This window comes from Heptranchias perlo, chromosome 4 (assembly GCF_035084215.1).
Source record: "Heptranchias perlo isolate sHepPer1 chromosome 4, sHepPer1.hap1, whole genome shotgun sequence".
Lineage (NCBI taxonomy): Eukaryota > Metazoa > Chordata > Chondrichthyes > Hexanchiformes > Hexanchidae > Heptranchias > Heptranchias perlo.
The window spans coordinates 54261481-54285517 of NC_090328.1; the positions used below are offsets into that span (position 1 = coordinate 54261481).

Genomic DNA, 24037 nt, shown 5'->3' on the forward strand with positions numbered 1-24037 from the left:
GCACACCGGTCTGTAGTTCCCAGGCTTTTCCCTGCCTCCCTTCTTAAACAAAGGCACAACATTTGCTACCCTCCAATCTTCAGGCACCTCACCTGTAGCGGTGGATGATTCAAATATCTCTGCTAGGGGACCCGCAATTTCCTCCCTAACCTCCCATAACGTCCTGGGATACATTTCATCAGGTCCCGGAGATTTATCTACCTTGATGCGCGTTAAGGCTTTCAGCACCTCCCTCTCTGTAATATGTACACTCCTCAAGACATCACTATTTATTTCCCCAAGTTCCCTAACATCCATCCTTCTGTGGTAGAAAATTCCACAGGTTTACCACCCTCTGAGTGAAGAAATTTCTTCTCACCTCAGTCCTAAATGTCCTGCCCCATATCCTGAGACTGTGACCCCTAGTTCTAGACCTCCCCCCCCAGCCAGGGGAAACATCCTCCCTGCATCCAGTCTGTCTAGCTCTGTCAGAATTTAATATGTTTCAATGAGATCCCCTCTTATTCTTCTAAACTCGAGTGAATATAGGCCAAGTCAACCCAATCTCTCCTCATAAGACAGTCCTGCCATCCCAGGAATCATTCTGGTGAACCTTCGCTGCACTCCGTCTATGGCAAGTATATCCTTTCTTGGGTAAGGAGACCAAAACTGCACATAATACTCCAGGTGTGGTCTCACTCAGGCCCTGTATAACTGCAGTAAGACATCCTTGCTCCTGTACTCAAATCCTCTTGCAATGAAGGCCAGCATACCATTTGCCTTCCTAACTGCTTGCTCCACCTGCATGTTTGCTTTCATTGATTGGTGTACAAGGACACCGAGGTCCCTTTTGTACATCAACATTTCCCAATCTATCACCATTTAAATAATACTCTGCCTTTCTGTTTTTCCTTCCGCAGTGGACAACTTCACATTTATCCAGGTTAAACTGCATCTGCCATTTATTTGCCCATTCACTCAACTTGTCTAAATCGTCTTGAAGCCTCTTTGCATCCTCCTCGCAACTCACGATCCCACCTAGTTTTGTATTGTCAGCAAACTTGGAAATATTACATTTGCTTTCCTCATCTGAATCATTGATATATATTGTTAGTAGCTGGGGCCCAAGCACTGATCCCTGCGGTACCCCACTAGTCACCGCCTGCCACACTGAAAAAGACCCATTTATTCCTACTCTCTGTTTCCTGTCTGTTAACCAATTTTCAATCCAAGCCAGTATATTACCCCCAATCCCATGTGCTTTAATTTTGCACACTAACCTCTTATGTGGGACTTTATCAAAGGCCTTCTGAAAATCCAAATAAACCACATCCACTGGTTCTCCGTTATCTATCCTACCAGTTACATCCTCAAAAAGCTCCAGTAGGTTTGTCAAACATGATTTCCCTTTCATAAATCCATGTTGTCTTTGTCTAATCCCGTTGATATTTTCTAAGTGTCCTGTTATCACATCCTATATAATAGACTCTAGCATTTTCCCTACTACTGATGTTACGCTAACTGGACTGTAGTTCCCTGTTTTCTTTCTCCCTCCTTTTTTAAATAGTCGGGTTACATTTGCCACCCTCCAATCTGCAGGAACTGTTCCATAATCTATAGAATTTTGGAAGATGACAACTAATGTAATGCATGATGTAATAATGCATCATAGTTAGAGTCATAGAATGTTGTTCTTGACTTTATTTCGGACCATTTCAGTGGTATGGAAGGGATTCAAAAAGGGACGGTACTTTGTAAATTGGTCTCTGCCAATATATATGAATGTCATCTTTGTTTAATGTCAAACATACACGTGGTTTTATTATTTTGTATTAGTAATGGCTGACATGGAAACAGCCAAATAATAAGTTCCATGTATGCCCATTCACCTGTGTGAAATGTGTACCTTTATGTTTTTAAAATCTTCATATATCATTCAATCTGTTGTAGATATCTATTCATATAGTTAAAGTCTTGTGTCCGGTGTGCCTATCACTGAGCTAAGTTTATATGAACACAAGAAAGTTTGAAGTGGGAAAGTCATTCTGGCAATCAGTTCTATCCCTTCCACCAATCCATTCCTTCTACAGATCTCATAATTTGAAAGAGAAAGGTTCCTTCTAAAAAAAAATCCTATGGGCATGATTTTAACCCTGAAAAACAGGTGGGTTGGGGGCAGGGGGCATTAAAATTGCAACAATTTCAAACCCGCCTCCAACCCGCCCACTTCCGGTTTTCACAGGGGTGGGACGAGGGGTGGGCAACCAACCCACTGTCAGGAGGTGGGTTGGTCACTAAAACCTTTCAAGGAGGCTGCGGGCCTCCATTTTTTCAGGCTTTGTGATTTTTGCCCCTGGGGGCCGGGATTCCCGGGCCTTCTCCTTCACGCCGCGTGAGAGGAGGCGAGAAGGCCCGAAACTGCAGGTAAGTGACCCCACGATGACCCCCCCCCCCCCGATGAACCCGATTCCCCCTCCCCCCCCCGCGACTGACTCCCCCCCATGCCCCCGTTACCCCCCCCGCCCCCAAATCCATCCAATCTAAGACTTACCTGAACACTTACCTCTTCCTTGTTCTTCTCCCGTCTGACTGAGACCAGCCTGTCTATCAGGCCAGCCTGTCGGGCAGGAAACTGTCAAAAAAAAATGTCCTTACTTCAAAATCGTAAGGACATCCGGGAAACCCATACTTCTGGGTTTCCCGGTCGCAATTCGACCCCTCCCCCCCGGCCATCCCCTTCCCGGCTCCGGCCTAAAATTACCCCCATCTTTCTGTTTAAGATGCTAACTGAACTGTGTATTTTTAGTATTTTGTGATTTAATTTAAAATTTTCAGCATTTGCTCTTTTTATCTCAGTTATCTAATTTGCAATTAACACAATGAACCTTCATTTTCTTTAAACACCTCACATGATATGAGTGCAGTGAATAAAAATATGTAACCCAACTGAAATAAGTAGCAAAACAGCTTAAGAACCTTCATTTACCTGACTATATCTAATACTATATAATATTGGTGGCTTCTGCTATATACTGATTTTAGGTAATGGTGTATCTATCTTTTTGATGGTAACCTTAACTCATTTCCACTTGTATTCCATCTTAAAAATAAAGGTTTTGAATTTCTGATTCCATGAGATAACTTCAGCAGCAGATTAGTGGAACCCCTGGAAAATGACATAAACGGCTTTTGTTTAAAAAAATCTCTGCTTGTTGAAATTGAAAGTCTTCTCGTGTTTTCTCAAACCATGCACCTCTTTTTTTGGCAGGATGAAAGTAACAAGGCAGTGAATTATCCCTCTTTGTTGAGCCACAAAACAAGTTCCTACCTGAATCACCCAGTCTTTTCAATGGCTGTGAACCTAAATGTTGATGGAATTCCTCCACTATTGAGCTTATTCAGCCCTCTTGCTTCATCAATGCCATGTGATATGCACATACTTAACCTGAGAACAATAGAAGGAAAGGTAAGGCCAATATTTTGGTGTAATTCTGAGCACTGTTTTGAGTGATAAATCTATTATTACATTTGGTACATAGGGTGCATTTCACCGAAAACTCATTTATAAATACCTGCAACAACAACTTGCATTTATATAGCGCCTTTAACATAGGAAAACATCCCAAGGCACTTCAAAGAAACGTAATCAGATAAAAATTGACACTGAGCCAAAAAAGGCGATGTTAGAATGGGTGACCAAAAATCTTGGTTGAAGAGGTAGGTTTTAAGGAGGGCCTTAAAGGAGGAGAGAGAGGTGAAGAGGCGGAGATGTTTCAGGAGGAAATTCCAGTACATAGGGCCTAGATGGCTAAAGGCATGGCCGACAATTGTGTGATGAAGGAAGTGGGGGGATACACAAGAGGCAGAGTTGGAGGAACACAGAGTCCTTGGAGGATTGTAGGGCTGGAAGAGGTTATAGAGATAGGGAGGGGCCAGGCCAAGCAATATTTTAAACACGAGGATGAGAATTTTTATAAGAGACATCGGTGGACCAGGAGCCAATGTAGGTCAGTGAGCGCAGGGATGAGTGGGACTTGGTGCAGGTTAGAATAGAGCAGGCAAGTTTTGGATGAGCTCAAATTTGTGAAGGATAGAAGATGGGAGGCCAGCCAGGAGAGCATTGGAATAGTCAAGTCTGGAGGTAGTAAAAACATGGATGAGGGTTTCAGCAGCAGATGGGCTGAGGCAGGGAAAGAGACTGGCGATATGACGGAGGTGGAGGCTAGCAGTCTTTGTGATGAAGAGGATATGGGGTCGGAAACTCAGCTCAGGGTCAGATAGGACGCTGAGGTTGCGAATTGTCTGGTTGAGCCTGAGATATTGTGAGATGTTGTTCATTGGCTGCATGCTTGAGGAGGGGGAGTGCACAACGCAACTTAATGGCAGCCAAAACCTCTTAAAGGGGAGATGTATTGTGGCTACAACTTGAGTGTAAATTGTCTCTGTGAAATGGCTGAAGCTGACAAAGAGCAGGTACCAAGGTTCTTGGATGCTACACTGGAAGCCTTGGTGCAGGTGGTAGACAGAAGGAGGGACAAGGGGGACAGGAAGCATTCCAGGCACCTGATTTGCAGGCTGTGGGAAGAGGTTGCCGACAAGGTGAATGCGAGGAACATGGATCCTCGGACATGGATGCATTGCAGGAAGAAGTTCAGTGATCGGACATGTTGTCAAGGTAAGAACAATCTTTAAATAGCATTTCATTACAGCTGCACCACTCATAGCCTCATGAACTGGTGAATTCACAGTGCTCCGAACCCCCACCAACCAGCAATCTGCAACAATCAGTACATCACTGTTCAATTTATATCCTTCACCTCACCTTCACACACAGCACTATTACACACCCTTTCCACCATTGAGGAAACAGTGCTGGCAATAATAGGAAGGTGCAGAGCAGAGGCTGTGGCCACAGGCGACGCTGGAGAACTTGCCGAGCTGGGTCTTTTTTCAAACTGAATCCTCCTTTTCTCTTCTCACTTTTCCCTCAACCCACACACTCTGCATGACAAGCTGTAGATGCTCTGAATGCTTCTTCCTCTCTGCTCTCCCCACACCACAACGTCACCATTGACCTTTTTTAATTTCAGCATGCGAGGACATGGAGGAAAATGACGAGGACGATAATGAAGAGACACCGTCACTTGATCTCACTCTCGCAGCCACAGCTTAGATACTGACACTACATGGACTTTAGAGGCTAGATTAGAGGAGGGATCTGCAGGTAGTGAGTCATCGGGCACAAGTGCGTAAGAGACAGGGCAGGGGGTCAGGACACCACAGGAGTCAGCTCGCCGTAGGGCGAGGCTACATACTAGTTCTGTTGCAGACAACTCAGATGTGGATTTCGATGGGTCAACCTACCGAAGAAGGCTGCCATGGAAGGTCAGTCGCCTGCCATCTTGGCTCTGGATGCCACTGTTGAAAGTAGCTTCCAGGGCATCACAGCAATCCAACACTATTCTTCAGCAGAGCTCTAGGAGTGCTGAGGCACCGCCAGGAGAGTGGCATTGGTCCATGGAAGAGGAACCTGCTGTCTTCTTTCAGGATGACAGCATAGGTGCTCCCACACCTGTCACTCCGCACGTGCCCTTGATGGTGCCTGTCAGCCAGCAAGCCCAGACTGGTGCAACGCATGCTAAAATGTTGCATTCTGCAGCTTGTCCCTCTAGACCCAGAGCTGCTCAAGGTTGTCCTCCAAGGTCATCTGCAGTCTCTTCAATTGAAGGTCAGCAGCCTTTCAACTCGCAAGCTCCAGCCACAGTGGAAGCACCTTGTAGGAGTAGCAGGATAGGCAAAGGAACATGAAAGATAGGCACTAAGGAAATGCACAAGGGTGAATAGTTTAATTTTATGTACAGTATGAGAGTATTGATTTGATAAATTTTCTTTTGGATTTGCATTTGGTGTTGGCTTTTATGTTGCAGTCAAGTGAGGGAAAAAACAATGTGACGGTGATTGTAAGAAGAAAAGTAAGGCGTGTGGGAGTGACGATGAATGGGGACTTGGAGTTGTGGTTAGTGGAACCACTCCTCAATTAGCTGATCTCAGAGCCTAGGCAGAAAGGGGCTGTCTGGGTTGCTGCCTGTCCTCCTGCTCAATTTTTTAGTGCGCAGGTGGTGGTAAGGGCTGGTCCCTCATGATGGCGAAGTTATAGAGCATGCAGCAAAGGACCACAAATCTGGATACCTGCTCAACGGTATACTGCAGGGCTCCTCCGGAAGTGTTGTTTGATGACGTCGATTATCTGCTCGATAATGTTCCTTGTGGCAGCATTGCTCTCATTGTACTCTTGCTGTGCGTGGGTTCCTAACTGGAATCACGAACCATGTCAGGAGGGGATAACCCTTGTCGCCCAATAGCTGGCCTTCAACTTGGAAACCTGGTTGGAATCAAGGCGGCACAGAGAACTAACTTGGAATGAAAGAGTCGTGACTGCTGTCAGGATAGCAGACACAGACCTGCGTGATGCATTGCCTGTGGTCGCATAACAGTTGCACGTCTAGATGCCCCAGGGTAAAGTCTTCTATTACTTTGTGTGGCTGAATGCCTCAGATTTCCTGTTGAATTTACAGAAAAGGTTGATACTGCTGACCTTTGTGAGGAACAGCTCATTTAGGAACTAGATGAAAGAATGCTGGAGAGCTTTAAAAAGTGTTAGCAACACCTACCAACTATTTCTGGCTTATCGCTAAAGGAGCTGTCACAATATGGACAGCCATGAAAGCATCTCCTTTTGATTTAACCCTGGGCTGAATATCCTCATCCAGTGCAGCCAGCAGGTTGTTAGAAGGAAAACATTTGCTGCTCCTATCACCTCCAGCACTCATTGACTCCCAGGCATAGCACACCACATTTTGGAACAGAATCCAGTAGGGGCAGTTTATCAGGAATTCATAAAAGTAGCATCAGATTTTATCAGATGTCTGGATGAGGTGGATCATGAAAAGAAGCTGTAAGCCCTACATTTTGGGGGCCCTCCTTTCAAAATTCAGTGGAGTTGTTTTCTTGGGAATATTCTTCAAGAATATCTCACGTTTTTGCAAATGACTGTCTACTAAATCCACAGGATGTTTACCTTATAGAGGCTCTATAATGATAACATTAATATCCACGAGTGCATTTGAAATACATCTCAAGGACATTTAACTGAGTTGAAGCAAGTTATTGTGATTTTCTGTAGATCACTGATGAGTCCACATTTGGAATATTGCATGCAATTTTGGATATCATACCTTCAAAGTGACATAAATTCATCACCGTGTTCAGAGCAGCAAATATGATTCCAGGATTTGAATCTCTAAGTTATGGGGATACAACTTCAGCACAAAACATTATTTTGTATTGGCAACAAGATTTGAGGATGAGGATGAAGTGAGAACCATGTTTTAGAACAGAGAAGCATAGATGATGTAAGAGTTTATTTGACTTGAATCATGTGCAGAACTGTAGTACACAAGTTTAAAATTAAAAGCCTCAAATGAGACTGGAGATGACAGTTTGATTTTGCACAGATAGTGGATATATCAAACGGGATCTCAGTATAAACAGTTGGTACATTGTAAATTAACCCCTTTAAAAAGAGCGGGATAATTATTTGGTTGAGAATGGAATTGAAGGTTAATGAGATAAGCATAAACCAAGCTGATCAAATACTCCTTAGCCCAGGAATTTTATACGCCACAGCCCACTTTTTTAATGTGCCATGGTGATTTTTTTTTTAGTGGGGGATAGCAGGCTAGGATTTCACAGTGAAGATATGGTGATAGATCGATATTATGGAGTTTGCTTGATTACCGTTGCAGATCAAGGAATACTTATGCAGAAATTTGCTTTTGGAGATTAAATAAGTAGAATGTTGTCCATGGATCATAGGAAGTGGCCATAAAGCCCCTCGAGCCTGTTCCACCATTCAGTTAGATTGTTACTGATCTGTACCTCAACTCTATTTACTCCTCTTTGATCAATATCCCTTGCTATCCACACCTAACAAAAATCTATTGATCTCAGTCTTGAAAATTTCAATTGACCCAGCATCCACAGCCTTTTGAGGGAGAGAGTTCTAAATTTCCACTACCCTTTGATAGGGTTGATTATTGTAAGCTATGGAAGTATTGGGCTTGATAAGCCGAATGACCTTTTTTATTCCATGCTGTCTTATGTTCTAATGAATCTCAAGAAAGACTTAAAAATACTTGACATTCAGTGAAGAAGGAGTCAACCATGAATACTAGCTTTCCAATTCAGCCTAGCATCACTGCCCAGAAAGTATCTACTCTTAGTTGCAGCCTCTTTGACATCAACGCTTACGTATCTATCTGTATGTGGATGATTGGTTCATTGGAAATTCTCTCAAGACTGAATGGATAGCAATCCAACATTTCCTGAGTTTATGAGAGAGACTCAGCCTCTTCACAAGTCCAAAAGAAATCTTGGCAACATCCCTTCATAGCCATCAGATTCTGGTCAAGTTCATGCATAGTCCTGCTACCACCTGACCATTTTAACATTTAGCTTGAATTTTCCCAATTCCTAGCAGGTGTTTTGATCCAAGATTGATACTATATGCTAATTTTGAGATTGACAATAGTATTGTTTTTTGCAGTAAAGGATACAAAGCTTCTTATGAGACTATTACAATTAAGCCTTCTCACAAAGTAGTCCCTGTGACACACTCCCAAGTGATTGAAATCAAAGATTACGGTCTCAAGAAATATTTTGAACAAACTATAGTTGCAAGTGCTACCTTCCCCTTTTATCTTGGTGATCAATATTTCTCTTAAAGGATAGGGTAAATTTTTTGAAAATAAGCCTGATCTCAAAAGTGTATGAGTTCAGCAACCTGCTTCTTACTACATAATCGACTTAAACTTTGACCAGTTTGATTAACTATGCTGTTCTTCAAGGAATTTTTCCATAAAAGGTTGATCAGATCCATGGCAAACATAGCCATAGTTATGCATATAAACAAATAAAGCAGAATTGCTCCAGACCCCTGTGAATCAATACCATGCAGAGGACACTGGTGTCTGCAAATTCTAAAAGTTTTCTTCTCAACACATCACAGGGCTAATCAAGATGAAGAATGTAAGAAGTAAACTCAAAAGTAAAACCAGAAGCTTAAAATGCATTGAGTCAGAGAGAAAACCGAACGCACTTGAGAAGGAAGCTTTGCATGTAGAGGTATGTAGAAGGAATGTCAGATTACCGATTTTATAAATTGTTTTAGTCATTCTTCACCATAATTCAAGCTCCACATAAAAATTAACTGTGCCAAAGTAGCCAAATAGTAGCAAATGGAGGTGAGAAGTTTTCTGATATAATGCTACGGCCAACTTTGATGCACATTGGAGAAGGTGCTAAAAAGATTCACAAGGATGATACCAGAACTGAGAGGATATAGAATCATAGAATCATAGAAGTTACAACATGGAAATAGGCCCTTCGGCCCAACATGTCCATGTCGCCCAGTTTATACCACTAAGCTAGTCCCAATTGCCTGCACTTATAGAATCATATGTATCGTGAAAGGCTGAACAGGCTGGTGCTCTTCTTTCTAGAAAAGGGAAGGCTGAGGGGTGACTTGTTAGAGGTCTTTAAGATAATGTGAAAGGGTTTGGTAGGGTAGACGTAGAGAAAATGTTTCCACTTACGGTGGAGTCCAAAACGAGAGGTCGTTATTTTTTTTATTCATTCATGGGATGTGGGCTTCGCTGGCAAGTCCAGCATTTATTGCCTATCCCTAATTGCCCTTGAGAAGGAGGTGGTGAGCCCCCTTCTTGAACTGCTGCAGTCCATGTCGTGAAGGTTCTCCCACAGTGCTGTTAGGTAAGGAGTTCAGGATTTTGACCCAGCGACAATGAAGGAACGGCGATATATTTCCAAGTCAGGATAGTATGTAATTTGGAAGGGAACGTGCAGGTGGTGTTGTTCCCATGTGCCTGCTGCCCTTGCCCTTCTAGGTGGTAGAGGCCGCAGGTTTGGAAGGTGCTGTCGAAGAAGCTTTGGCAAGTTGCTGCAGTGCATCCTGTAGATGGTACACACTGCAACCACGGTGCGCTGGTGGTGAAGGAAGTGAATACTTAGGGCATGGATGGGGTCCCAATCAAGCAGGCTGCTTTGTCCTGGATGATGTCAAGCTTCTTGAGTGTTGTTGGAGCTGCACTTATCCAGGCAAGTGGAGAATATTCCATCACACCCCTGACTTATGCCTTGTAGATGGTGGAATCATTGAATCATAGAAAATAGGAACAAGAGTAGGCCATTCGGCCCTTCGGGCCTGCTCCGCCATTCAAAATGATCATGGCTGATTGTCTAAATCAGTACCCTGTTCCTGCTTTTTCCCCATATCCCTTGATCCCTTTAAGGAAAGGGTTTGGGGAATCAGGAGGTGAGTCACTCGCCGCAGAATACCCAGCCTCTGAACTGCTCATGTAGCCACAGTATTTATGTGGCTGATCCAGTTAAGTTTCTGGTCAATGGTGACCCCCAAGATGTTGATGGTGGAGGATTCGGCGATGGTAATGCCGTTGAATGTCATGGGGAGGTGGTTAGACTCTCTGTTGTTGAAGAAGGTGATTGCCTGGCGCTTGTCTGGTACGAATGTTACTTGCCACTTAACAGTCCAAGCCTGGATGTTGTCCAGATCTTGCTGCATGCGGGCACAGACTGCTTCATTATCTGAGGGGTTGCGAATGGAACTGAACACTGTGCAATCATCAGCGAACGTCCCCATTTCTGATCTTATGATGGAGGGAAGGTCATTGATGAAGCAGCTGAAGATGGTTGGGCCTAGGACACTGCCCTGAGGAACTCCTGCAGCAATGTCCTGGGGCTGAGATGATTGGCCTCCAACAACCACTACCATCTTCCTTTGTGCTAGGTATGACTCCAGCCACTGGAGAGTTTTCCCCCTGATTCCCATTGATTTCAATTTTACTAGGGCTCCTTTGTGCCACACTCGATCAAATGCTGCCTTGATGTCAAGGGCAGTCACTCTCACCTCACCTCTGGAATTCAGTTCTTTTGTCCATGTTTGGACCAAGGCTGTAATGAGATCTGGAGCCGAGTGGTCCTGGCGGAACCCAAACTGAGCATCAGTGAGCAGATTATTGGTGAGTAAATGCCGCTTGATATCATTGTCGACGACACCTTCCATGACTTTGCTGATGATTGAGAGTAGACTGATGGACCGGTAATTGGCCGGATTGGATTTGTCCTGCTTTTTGTGGACAGGACACACCTGGGCAATTTTCCACATTGCCAAGTAGATGCCATTGTTGTAGCTGTACTGGAACAGCTTGGCTAGGAGCACAAGTCTTCACCACTACAGCCGGGATGTTATCTGGGCCCATTGAGTTTGCTGTATCCAGTGCACTCAGCCGTTTCTTGATATCACGTGGAGTGAGTTGAATTGGTTGAAGACTGGCGTCTGTGATGGTGGAGATATCGGGAGGAGGCCGAGATGGATCATCCACTCGGCACTTCTGGCTGAAGATGGTTGCAAATGCTTCAGCCTTATCTTTTGCACTCACGTGCTGGACTCTGCCATCATTGAGGATGGGGATGTTCACGGAGCCTCCTCCTCCCGTTAGCTGTTTAATTGTCCACCACCATTCACGACTGGATGTGGCAGGACTGCAGAGCTTTGATCTGATCTGTTGGTTGTTGCATCGCTTAGCTCTGTCTATAGCATGTTGCTTCCGCCGTTTAGCATGCATGTAGTCCTGTGTTGTAGCTTCACCAGATTGGCACCTCATTTTTAGGTACGCCTGGTGCTGCTCCTGGCATGCTCTTCTACACTCCTCATTGAACCAGGGTTGATCCCCTGGCTTGTTGATAATGGTAGAGTGAGGAATATGCCGGCCCATGAGGTTACATATTGTGCTGGAATACAATCCTGCTGCTGCTGATGGCCCACAGTGCCTCATGGATGCCCAGTTTTGAGCTGCTGTATTTGTTCTGAATCTATCCTATGGGCCAAATTACCTACTTCTGTGCTGTGGACTCGATGTTGGGAAATGAAACATCTTCCATCCAGTCAGCTAATGTCAGCATTGTGGATACTGAGGCCAGCTACAACATAGTTAGATGTTAATTTAAACCAAGTGCACCAAATCGGCCTTAGGATTATATCAGAAAACTCCTCACCTCCATTTCCTGTACTATTTGGCTATTTTAGCACAGTTAATTTTTACGTGGAGCTTGAATTTTGTTTGAAGAATGAGTGAGACAATTTATAAAATCAGTAATCTGGCATTTCTTCTCAGTCGTTCAACCTCTTCACACAACTTCTTAAGTTTCCTTCTTAAGTATGTTTGGTTTTCTTTCTGACTCGATGCATTTTAAGCTTCTGGTTTTACTTCTGAGTTTAATTCTTCATTTTATCGACGTCGTCTCTTTGCTACCATCTCCTTTCCGAAGAACTGAAATATGTTCCCAGAATAAAACCCTGTATATATTTGGATTAGGGGAGCAATATATAAGCAAAATAAACCACCGCTCCTGCATGACAAGAAACTCTCAAATGAGCACTATCCCAGTGATCTCCATCCTATCCCCCAGGTTTAGGTGGTAGCCTATTAGATTGTATGTGGAAGTTGATCTAAATTTTTAAAAGGTCAGGATAACTATAGATATAATAGAAATAGAAATTCTTTTGATTTACTTAATTGAATTTTTACTGCAAATAAAATATTCTATGCATTGTAGCATGTGAAAAGCCTATAAATTGAATCAATTAAAAAGTGACTTACCATTGCAGGATGAAGGGAGTCCATCAGATGAAGCAGCCCTGATCATCCATAGAAAGGGTTTTGATTGTAGATTTTTAAACAAAAACACTGGACTGTTTTGTTCTACCACTCGAGGCAAGGTAGGTGGTTCTATTGTGAGCACCTGGGTTCCTGCTATCCAAATAAGGTTAAAATAGTTATGTTTCTAGACTGAAAAGGGTTATTTCCTTATTGAAACATAATTCCCATATCTGAGAGAAGTTTTGAAGATTTTTCCTCTGCAGATTAAAGAAGTAGAATATGTAACTATTGAAAATATTTCATATGTCCTCCTAAAATTCCTTTTTCTGCAACAATTGTGCTAAAAAATTGTAATTTTATGTAAATCTTGGATTCTACTCAATTGAATTTAAAATATTTTTTTGCAGGTTCTTGTGCGCAATCTCTTTAGAGAATTAAAAATTCAAAGCTTAACTCCTTCAACCTTGTCTTTGATGCATACAACACAAGATTCCAATAATACTGGAGAAATAGAACTGAATCCAATGGAGATAAGTACATTCAGAATTCGATTAAGATGATCCTGTCACTTGCTCAGATTGCTTAATGAGCTGTATTGAAGATCATATTGTACACATTGTTGCGTTGCAATAACTACAAGCACATTAAAAGAAAAGTAAATTATGTCACGTCTACTGATCCAACAAAGACCAATGATGAAAAACATAATTTCATTTAATTTTGTGGAAAAATTGTAAAGTTATAAAAGGTAAAAACTTTTCTCTTTCATGCAACAATAAACAAAAAGAAAATTGAGACATAAAACTGGTTCCTTACAATAATGTAATTCTCAGGTTAAATTATCTGCTACATGCCTAATTGAATGAAATACTGTCAGTATTTCAATGGAGTAAAGAACTCCAAATGGAGTCTGCACCGAAGAAGTAAAATTCACTCATTTAACCTTGACATTACTAAGGACAGTTTAGTTCTTGTTGCATTTAATGACCAGTCCCTGACAGTAAGTTGTGAGTGTGACCAAAACAAGCTAATTAAATCCCTATATGTGAGATATGAGATTTAACTTCCTCAACAAATCAATAAGTGCAAGAAAATCTGAAATTTCATGATTTATGAGGCAAGGAATAAGAGCCCAAGATGAAGTCTGAAATGAAAGAAGATTTTGAAATTAACACTGGAATATTTTAAATTTGAGGTGCAGAATTATTGAACTGTGCAGAATTCTGTCTCATTACTTGATTAAATGGGATAAGTGCAATGCTTCAACAGTCAGTTGAAATGACAAATCTAGTATCTGCATAAACAGTTAAAAAAATGATATGTTGGTAAAAGACATATTTCCTGCCGCCAACATTAGCCAGAATAGATGTTTTCTATTCCAAAGTTGCCACTTGTGATTCCGTGCCTTACAATGATACTATAGATAATACTTAGTTGTACCATTCTTTTTGCCCATATTTTGTAATCCAATCTCATAGCGGGATCTTTTGTACTTTAAAATTTGAATTTCATCAGAAGATAAATTACAAGATAGATACAGATGAGGAAGGCCAATCGGCCCATTATTCTTTCTAGAAAAAACTTACAGCTTTCTCATCACAGCATCCAACTATCTCTTAAATGATCTGTTTTTTGCCTCCAGCACCCTATGGAGAAGTCCATTTACTCCTTTGGTATAGTTGTTCCTGATATCAATCCTAAATTTTTCTTTCACCAATTTGAACTTACAACCCCTCTCCTATATCATTTAATATCTCACGTACTTCTATAAGCCCTCCTCTCAGTCCGCTCTGAAGACTAAAGAATTCAAGTATATCCAGTCTTTCCTCATTACTCAATCTTCTGATGCTAGGGATTAGTCTTGTGGCTCCTCTCTGCAGGATTTGAATATTTAACTTGTATCTCTGTAACCAAAATGGGACATAGTACTTAAGGGTTCATCTCATGGCAAAAAGGATGTAAATTCAAATAATGTTTAACGAAGCGATGTGTCATTATATGCATGATGTATCTTTCCACCTTTTATTTTCCATTGTTCAGTGACCATTTGAATGTACTGATGTGACATAATAGGGTGTAAAAGAGAAAATGCTATTGACTTCTATCATATTCTCAGTATTGCCAAGGATGATAAATGTATTAGAAAATTTTACATGAAATTGTACTTAAAAAGCCTTTTGAGTTTTAAGTTACTTGCATGATTTTGCCTAATGTAACACCAGAAGCATTTTGCTCTTAAATATGCTGGCAAATTACTTATTTTTCTGCTTTTAATGTGCATTCATGTTATTTCTCTAGAGATCACATAACATTATCAAGCAATACATGCACAGTGCGAATCAATATGATTTTTTTTCAAATAGTGCTGTAATGCATTTACATTTTGTATGTTGCTGTGACTACTTTTGCCAACACTTGCTAATGCTAGTATAGTACTCGTAAATATGTCCTGCACTAAACAGAGTAAAAGATGTCCTGTTTATGTAACTGGCTGTTTTGCTTGAAGAGGCACATGTTTTTTTAAAAAAGTAGATATTTGATAAATTTAATGTGGCCTAATCTTTTTGTTGTACACAAGTAATTGAATATTCTGAATGTTTTGTTTTTGCACATGTTTCATATGCTTTATTGTGCTACTTGGTACAATTATATTTTTTTTGGTTTCATGAATTCTATATAATTTCAGATTTGTGTACAAAGTTTATCTCACACAAGGTCAGAGCATTTATTCTTTTACAGCAGCCTTTGGTATTTGCCTTGCAAAGAGAACTCATTGACAATAACAGTTATTTCCATTACAAATTGTTGTTTCAGCTTTCTGGTTATTATCACAATCCGCAAATCAGTTGTTTATTAGTAATCAGTCCAGCACTATCTCCATTTGTCAGTGGAAATTATTTTTACTTAACCCCTTAACCAACATACGTCTGTACCTACATTTAAACAGATTGCGTATGAAGCAGTGTTCTCTAATAGTTAGGACTGCACGATCCTCAATTTTTATGCAGTAACCAAAATTGTATTTCTATGTGACATTGTGTGAAAATGCAGTTCAATAAATGCAGCTCTGTATTTATTTTGATAATATAGTATCATTACATAAGAAATAACAGCAAGCTTCAAACATTCATATTGTTTAAAGTACATTATTATGAGGTTTTCAGTGTATGCTGGTGAAGGGGCTAATATGATTTGAAGACAATTTCAAGTAATTTCTTACAATTAATAAAGTTAATTATTTTTATATCACTACAGCAAAAATTCTGACCTAACAGTGTGAATTAAAAATATCTTTATATTTAGCATGGAAATGCAATTCTACCATTCCTGTTATTTGTTAAACATAATAGTATTTTAATGAATACTTATAATACATATGTTACATAATATTTTTAATTTGGAGGGAATGCTTTATTAAATACAATTCTAGAAAGCAGTTTATTTGCTGTATGTATAACTGATCAAATGTGGTAGGAGGAATAGATCGATGTAACTAAAAAGCTGTATACTTTGGGGTTTTACAATTTGTTTTACTGAAATGAAAAAGTAATGATTGCTACATTTTGTTTTTATCAATATACAACATATTAGGAGGATTTTCTACTATGTATATCTGTAAAATATGACCTTTAAAAATACAGTTTTTAAAAGGTAAATGATCAATTTATGACAGTGAAAATGTTTTGTTTGGATGAGTTGTGCCTTTATAGAGGGACAAAGGTAACTATATTACATTTTACAAATGATATGGAACTGTGTGAAATGAAATTGAAAGCTTTGCTGTTTTACATTCCTATGTCTTAAGAGTCCATCAGCTTATAATTTGCATTTTAGTAGCTTTAAATTTACAGCAAAGTGTATAACACGATTTTGAAACTGTTTATTTGAGTTTTTCTAATTTTTGGCAGTAAAATATTCTATAAAATAAACTGAATATCCTGCTTTATTTGTGTGTCTTTTAATACAAGTTTTAATGCTGCATTTATATGGCATCTTATTATGGCAAAACACTTCAAAGTGCTTCACCTCTTTTGAAGTTTAGTTGAAATGCAGTGACTGCTATGCAGGCAGAAAATGACGGAAGGAAGTAATATTGGCACACAAAGACCTAATTCTATCATTATGCATTAGAGAAATGTTATTCTTGGTCATTCCACTTTTCATGGTCTATCTGTAATTGATGATGCACTCAACTGCAATTCAGATTCAGGCGTCCTGCATCTTAAACACGCAATCTTCTGATTTAAATAATGTTGTTCTTTCGGAGTCTTTTAAAGACTGTTTGTTGTTGGTAGCTAGGGCTGCATTTACACTGCAGATTTAGCATTGGTAGCAAAGCAATTTCATCTTTGTGCTAACGTTAAACTAGCAGTTTAAATCTGTCTGAATCTGACTCGAGTGAATTGGAATGAGACTCTTTGGAGTGGGTAGTCTCACACCACTTCTGTTTGGCACTGCATGAAGTGTAAATCCAGTGTCAAACCCAGTTTGCTAGATGCACAGACTGCAGTGTAAATGCACCCTTGGGTGCAAGTTTCATAATGAAAGCAATCAATAATGCTATTTGTACTTGTTAATAATGGAAAGAATGTGCTTATGAAGGTTCCAATTTTGCTCTAGTTTGAGCACCATCATTAGAGAGTTGTCCATTTCAAAAGCAAATGAGCTACTCAACACAGTAATGAGTCAGTGGTAGTACAAAATTTGCTGCCTAATTTTCCCTTTTTGTGGTGTGTTTCCACTAGTAGAGATGAAGCCCGAAGCAATGCTATCTAAAGCTAAAGGTAGGGGGACATAAGAAAGTATAGGGGGTTAAACTGGTTAACCCCTGAATCTGGGCATTGCGGTGCGCGATTAGCCCGCGCCTGGTGGTTCCAATGCAGGCAGCACGTGAGATTCGTGCTGCCTGGTCATTTACCTGATTGTAGCGCAGCAGCCAGGCCTGTCTGTGTTGTTCTCACCAGCTTCGCACTTCTCACCAGCAGGGGGCCCAGATAGTGTGGGAGTTGCTTGCACCACTTAAAGGCAGCCTGCACCTCGTATGTGCAGAATATAAGATACAGGTCCACATGGAGCCTGACAGAGATCAGATATCGCAGAGGTAAAACACAAATGCAGGTCCCGTCCCTATGTTTACAATCTGATGAGTTATGTTAAAACATTGAATAAAGGTTGTGCACTACTAAATCCCACATCCTCCAATCTGCACGCCAGACCTCACCAATCTGCTGATCTGAATTTGTACCTGGCCTGCGAGAGAGCGTGCTCCAAGGTTCTCTGCTGATGCACTAGAGGCCATGGTGCAAGAAGTGGACAGAAGTGGGGGGCATCCTATAGGCACAGGGTGGGGGGGGCAACAGGCCCTCCAGACATAAGATCAAGAGGCTGTGGATGACTAAGTCAATACCAGGCGCATAGCACTACGAACATGGATGCAGTCAGGAAGAAGTTCAATGCTTTGACATGAGTGGTCAAGATGAGTGAGGTCAACTGTCAAGTGGCATCTCCTACCAACTGCTCCACGTACTACGCACCCCATCACCCACCTACCAATAAATTCAATCAGTACTCAACTCTTCCAATCTCACCCTCACACATTACCACTATTGCAAGCCGCACACTCTCAACTCACAGGTCACACACACTGGCAGCTATTCAACCATGACAGGTACATCACCCGAACATCCTGCAGGATACTCACTGACCCTCCTCCTGCTTTCTTGCAGAAGGTGGCGCCAGGAGGCAGCAAGTGGCATTGGCATTTAGCCCCTCGAGCCTGTTCTGCCATTCAATGAGATCATGGCTGATTTGTGACCTAACTTCATATACCTGCCTTAGTCCCATGTCCCTTAATACCCTTGGTAAACAAAAATCTATCAATCTCAGATTTAAAATTAACAGCTGAGCTAACATGAACTGCCGTTTGCAGAAGAGCGTTCCAAACTTCTACCAACCTTTGCGTGTAGAAGCGTTTCCTAACTTCACTCCTGCAAGTCCTGGCTCTAAATGTTAGACTATGTCCCCTAGTCCTAGTACTTACGTATAGGAGACCTCCAAAAACAGGTACAAATGCATCAGCAGCCAGAAGCACTAATCCAGCAACTAACCTGTAAACCCTGCATGATCCATTTAAATAGCGCTGGTGGGGAGTCCTCCAGGCCATTTACGACATGGTCAGCTGGTCGTGGTTAAGACAATGCCTTGGCTGGAGCGGTGAGTGTCAAAATGCTTTATTTGCAGCCAGCGTTCGTTATCTGCGCCTGCGCAAACCCCTTTACCAAGATGGCATCTGGCGTACATCACGCTAGATGCTTGCGTGCGTGCGCATTCCAGATGCCATTTTGGGACCTCAGGAGGCCAAGTAGTGCCCGTACAACTGGTGCTACACGACCACATTTCTAGCCCATTGTTTTCCATCAAACCCGTTCCTTCCAGTGGACCATCTATGATTTGCATAGCCTCTTAACATTAATATTTCCTGATTAAACACAAGTAAAGCTTTCCAGAAGTCAAAATTGTGACTTTCCTTCATGTCCTGAATAAAATCTTTCTTAGTGTTTCACAAACTATCAGATCATCCATGCCAAAATGTTATCCTTAGAATCTTGAATCCTATTTTTAATCATCCAACTCCTTGTTGAATGGATCATTGATTACTTAGCTGTGATGGATCTGTTCCACACCAACCACTTTGCAAAAAAAAATTCTACAAATCTCTAGCCTCACGTGAGGATTGACTATTTTGTACCTATGTCCTCTAGTCTCACGTTCAGAGTTGAATCATCTGTGTATAGGTCCTAGGACAGGAATTCTGCTCCAGTTCTTAGATAAACTGTTCTTTTAAATGGTGTTGATAAATCGAGGGGGTTATCCCACTGAAATCAATGGCAATCTCTTGTACCCTTAAGAACATAAGAAAGAGGAGCAGGAGTACGCCACGTGGCCTTCGAGCCTACTCCACCATTCGATCAGATCATGGCTGATCTTCAACCTCCGCTCCATTTTCCTGCCCGATCCCCATATCCCTTGATTCCCCTAGAGTCCAAATATCTATCTATCTCAACCTTGAATATACTCAACAACTCAGCATTCGCAGCCCTCTGGGGTAGAGAATTCCAAAGATACACAACCCTCTGAGTGAAGAAATTCCTCCTCATCTCAGTTTTAAATGGCCGACCCCTTATTCTGCGACTATGCCCCCTACTTCTAGTCTCTCCAGCCATGGGAAACAACCTCTCAGCATCTACCCTGTCAAGCCCCCTCATAATCTTATATGTTTCAATTAGATCACTTCTCATTCTTCTAAACTCCAGAGAGTATATGCCCATTCTACTCAACCCCACCTCATAGGACAACCCTCCCATCCCAGGAATTAATCTAGTGGACATTCGTTGCACTGCCTCTAAGGTAAGTATATCCTTCCTTCGATAAGAAGACCAAAATTGTACACAGTACTCCAGGTGAGTTCTCACCAAAACCCTGTACAATTGTAGTAAGACTTCCTTATTTTTGTACTCCAACTCCCTTACAATAAAGGCCCACATGTCATTTGCTTTCCTAATTCATAGAATCATAGAATCATAGAAGTTACAACATGGAAACAGGCCCTTCGGCCCAACATGTCCATGTCGCCCAGTTTATACCACTAAGCTAGTCCCAATTTCCTGCACTTGGCCCATATCCCTCTATACCCATCTTACCCATGTAACTGTCCAAATGCTTTTTAAAAGACAAAATTGTACCCGCCTCTACGACTGCCTCTGGCAGCTCGTTCCAGACACTCACCACCCTTTGAGTGAAAAAATTGCCCCTCTGGACCCTTTTGTATCTCTTCCCCTCTCACCTTAAATCTATGCCCCATCGTTATAGACTCCCCTACCTTTGGGAAAAGATTTTGACTATCTACCTTATCTATGCCCCTCATTATTTTATAGACTTCTATAAGATCACCCCTTAACCTCCTACTCTCCAGGGAAAAAAGTCCCAGTCTGTCTAACCTCTTCCTCTAAGTCAAACCATCAAGTCCCGGTAGCATCCTAGTAAATCTTTTCTGCACTCTTTCTAGTTTAATAATATCCTTTCTATAATAGGGTGACCAGAACTGTACACAGTATTCCAAGTGTGGCCTCACCAATGCCCTGTACAACTTCAACAAGACATCCCAACTCCTGCATTCAATGTTCTGACCAATGAAACCAAGCATGCCGAATGCCTTCTTCACCACCCTATCCACCTATGACTCCACTTTCAAGGAGCTATGAACCTGTACTCCTAGATCTCTTTGTTCTATAACTCTCCCCAACGCCCTACCATTAACGGAGTAGGTCCTGGCCCAATTCGATCTACCAAAATGCATCACCTCACACTTATCTAAATTAAACTCCATCTGCCATTCATCGGCCCACTGGCCCAATTTATCAAGATCCCGTTGCAATCCTAGATAACCTTCTTCACTGTCCACAATGCCACCAATCTTGGTGTCATCTGCAAACTTACTAACCATGCCTCCTAAATTCTCATCCAAATCATTAATATAAATAACAAATAACAGCGGACCCAGCACCGATGCCTGAGGCACACCGCTGGACACAGGCATCCAGTTTGAAAAACAACCCTCTACAACCACCCTCTGTCTTCTGTCGTCAAGCCAATTTTGTATCCAATTGGCTACCTCACCTTGGATCCCATGAGATTTAACCTTATGTAACAACCTACCATGCGGTACCTTGTCAAAGGCTTTGCTGAAGTCCATGTAGACCACGTCTACTGCACAGCCCTCATCTATCTTCTTGGTTACCCCTTCAAAAAACTCAATCAAATTCATGAGACATGATTTTCCTCTCACAAAACCATGCTGACTGTTCCTAATTAGTCCTTGCCTCTCCAAATGCCTGCAGATCCTGTCCCTCAGAATACCCTCTAACAACTTACCCACTACAGATGTCAGGCTCACTGGTCTGTAGTTCCCAGGCTTTTCCCTGCCGCCCTTCTTAAACAAAGGCACAACGTTTGCTACCCTCCAATCTTCAGGCACCTCACCTGTAGCGGTGGATGATTCAAATATCTCTGCTAGGGGACCCGCAATTTCCTCCCTAACCTCCCATAACGTCCTGGGATACATTTCATCAGGTCCCGGAGATTTATCTACCTTGATGCGCGTTAAGACTTCCAGCACCTCCCTCTCTGTAATATGTACACTCCTCAAGACATCACTATTTATTTGCCCAAGTTCCCTAACATCCATGCCTTTCTCAACCGTAAATACCGATGTGAAATATTCATTCAGGATCTCACCCATCTCTTGTGGTTCCGCACATAGATGACCTTGTTGATCCTTAAGAGGCCCTACTCTCTCCCTAGTTACTCTTTTGCCCTTTATGTATTTGTAGAAGCTTTTTGGATTCTCCTTTGCCTTATCTGCCAAAGCAATCTCATGTCCCCTTTTTGCCCTCCTGATTTCTCTCTGAACTCTACTCTGGCAATCTCTATACTCTTCAAGGGATCCACTTGATCCCAGCTGCCTATGCATGTCATATGCCTCCTTCTTCTTTTTGACGAGGGCCTCAATCTCCCGAGTCATCCAAGGTTCCCTACTTCTACCAGCCTTGCCCTTCACTTTATAAGGAATGTGCTTACCCTGAACCCTGGTTAACACACTTTTGAAAGCCTCCCACTTACCAGACGTCCCTTTGCCTGCCAACAGACTCTCCCAATCAACTTCTGAAAGTTCCTGTCTAATACCATCAAAATTGGCCTTTCCCCAATTTAGAATTTTAACTTTTGGGCCAGACCTATCATTCTCCATAGCTATCTTAAAACTAATGGAATTATGATCACTGGTCCCAAAGTGATCCCTCACTAACACTTCTGTCACCTGCCCTTCCTTATTTCCCAAGAGGAGGTCAAGTTTTGCCCCCTCTCTAGTCGGGCCATCCACATACTGAATGAGAAATTCCTCCTGAATACACTCAACAAATTTCTCTCCATCCAAGCCCCTAATTGCTTGCTCTACTTGCATGCTAACTTTCTGTTTCTTGTACGAGGACACCCAAATCTCTCTGAATATTCACCATTTAAAAAATATTCTGTTTTTCTATTCTTCCTATCAAAATGAATAACCTCACATTTCCCCACATTATACTCGATCTGCCACCTTGTCCACTCACTTAACCTGTCTATATCCCTTTGCAGACTCTTTGCGCCCTCCTCACAGCTTACTTTCCCACTTAGCTTTGTATTGTCAGCAAACTTGGATACATTACACTCGGTCTCTTCATCTGAGTCATTAATATAGATTGTAAATAGCTGAGGCCCAAGCACCGATCCTTGTGGCACCCCACTAGTTCCAGCCTGCCAGCCTGAAAATGACCCGTTTATCCCTACTCTGTTTTCTGTCCATTAACCAATCCTCTATCCATGCTAATATGTTATCCCCAACCCCATGAGCCCTTATTTTGTGTAACAACCTTTTATGTGGTACCTTATCGAATGCCTTTTGAAAATCCAAATGTACAACATCCACTGGTTCCCCTTTATCTCCCCTGCTAGTTACATCCTGAAAAAACTCTAATAGATTTGTCAAACACGATTTCCCTTTCATAAAACCATGTTGACTCTGCCTAATCATATTATGATTTTCTAAGTGCCCTGTTACAACTTCCTTTATAATGTATTCCAGCATTTTGCCAAAGTAGTTCCCTGTTTTCTCTCTCCCTCTCCCTAAGCAGAAAGGTTAGACTTTACATCTTTAAATATCTCTATAGAGTAAATTCACAATTCCTGCTCTCCCAGCAGGGACCCATAGTAAAAGGGAGTGCAGGTTGGAGTGGCATAGCCCTATCTCCAACATGTTTCCTATAAAGCATAGCTCCCTACTCTGAATGTGAGATCAGTGAACTTACCTTATCTATAATATATTAAAAGTCTTACACCTAGCATGCTTCTTGTAACACTTGCCATGATTTGTTTGTCATATCTGGATATTATTTTTACCTGTAAGGTATTTATCCTTACCTTTATATTTAGCTTTCAGTTAATCCAACACTAGGTGGCGCTGCTGTACCTCCAAATGCCATATGCCAGGTTGATCCTCTCGGTTGCACTGCAGTTAAGTTTTATTTGAAATATTACATTTATTTTTAACTTCTCTGAATCTGTGTTCCCTGCAGCTAAGGTTTTTTTTACTTTTAATTTATGCTACTGTTGTTCCATGCTGCCAGTTAAATTTAGTTTAATTAAAAATTTCCTCAACCTGTTGCCATCTTCAGAGTCTCAGGCCTCTCCCCTTATTACCTGCTTCTTCT

The 24037-nt window shown here is 41.6% G+C and overlaps 1 protein-coding gene across 2 annotated transcripts in view; it reads left to right on the plus strand.

Annotated features, from left to right (window-relative positions):
• Positions 1–16663, plus strand: part of man2a1 (mannosidase, alpha, class 2A, member 1) — a 198463-nt gene extending 181800 nt beyond the window's left edge. The window contains exons 20-22 of one of the 2 annotated variants that reach the window (XM_067982941.1): positions 3248–3445; positions 12743–12853; positions 13142–16663. In XM_067982941.1, coding sequence (XP_067839042.1) covers positions 3248–3445; positions 12743–12853; positions 13142–13294 — 462 coding nt within the window. In that variant the 3' untranslated portion in view covers positions 13295–16663. Of the gene's footprint in view, positions 1–3247; positions 3446–12742; positions 12854–13141 lie in introns of those variants that run through there. The other variant, XM_067982942.1, reaches the window with a different exon arrangement.
• The last annotated feature ends 7374 nt before the right edge of the window (positions 16664–24037 follow it).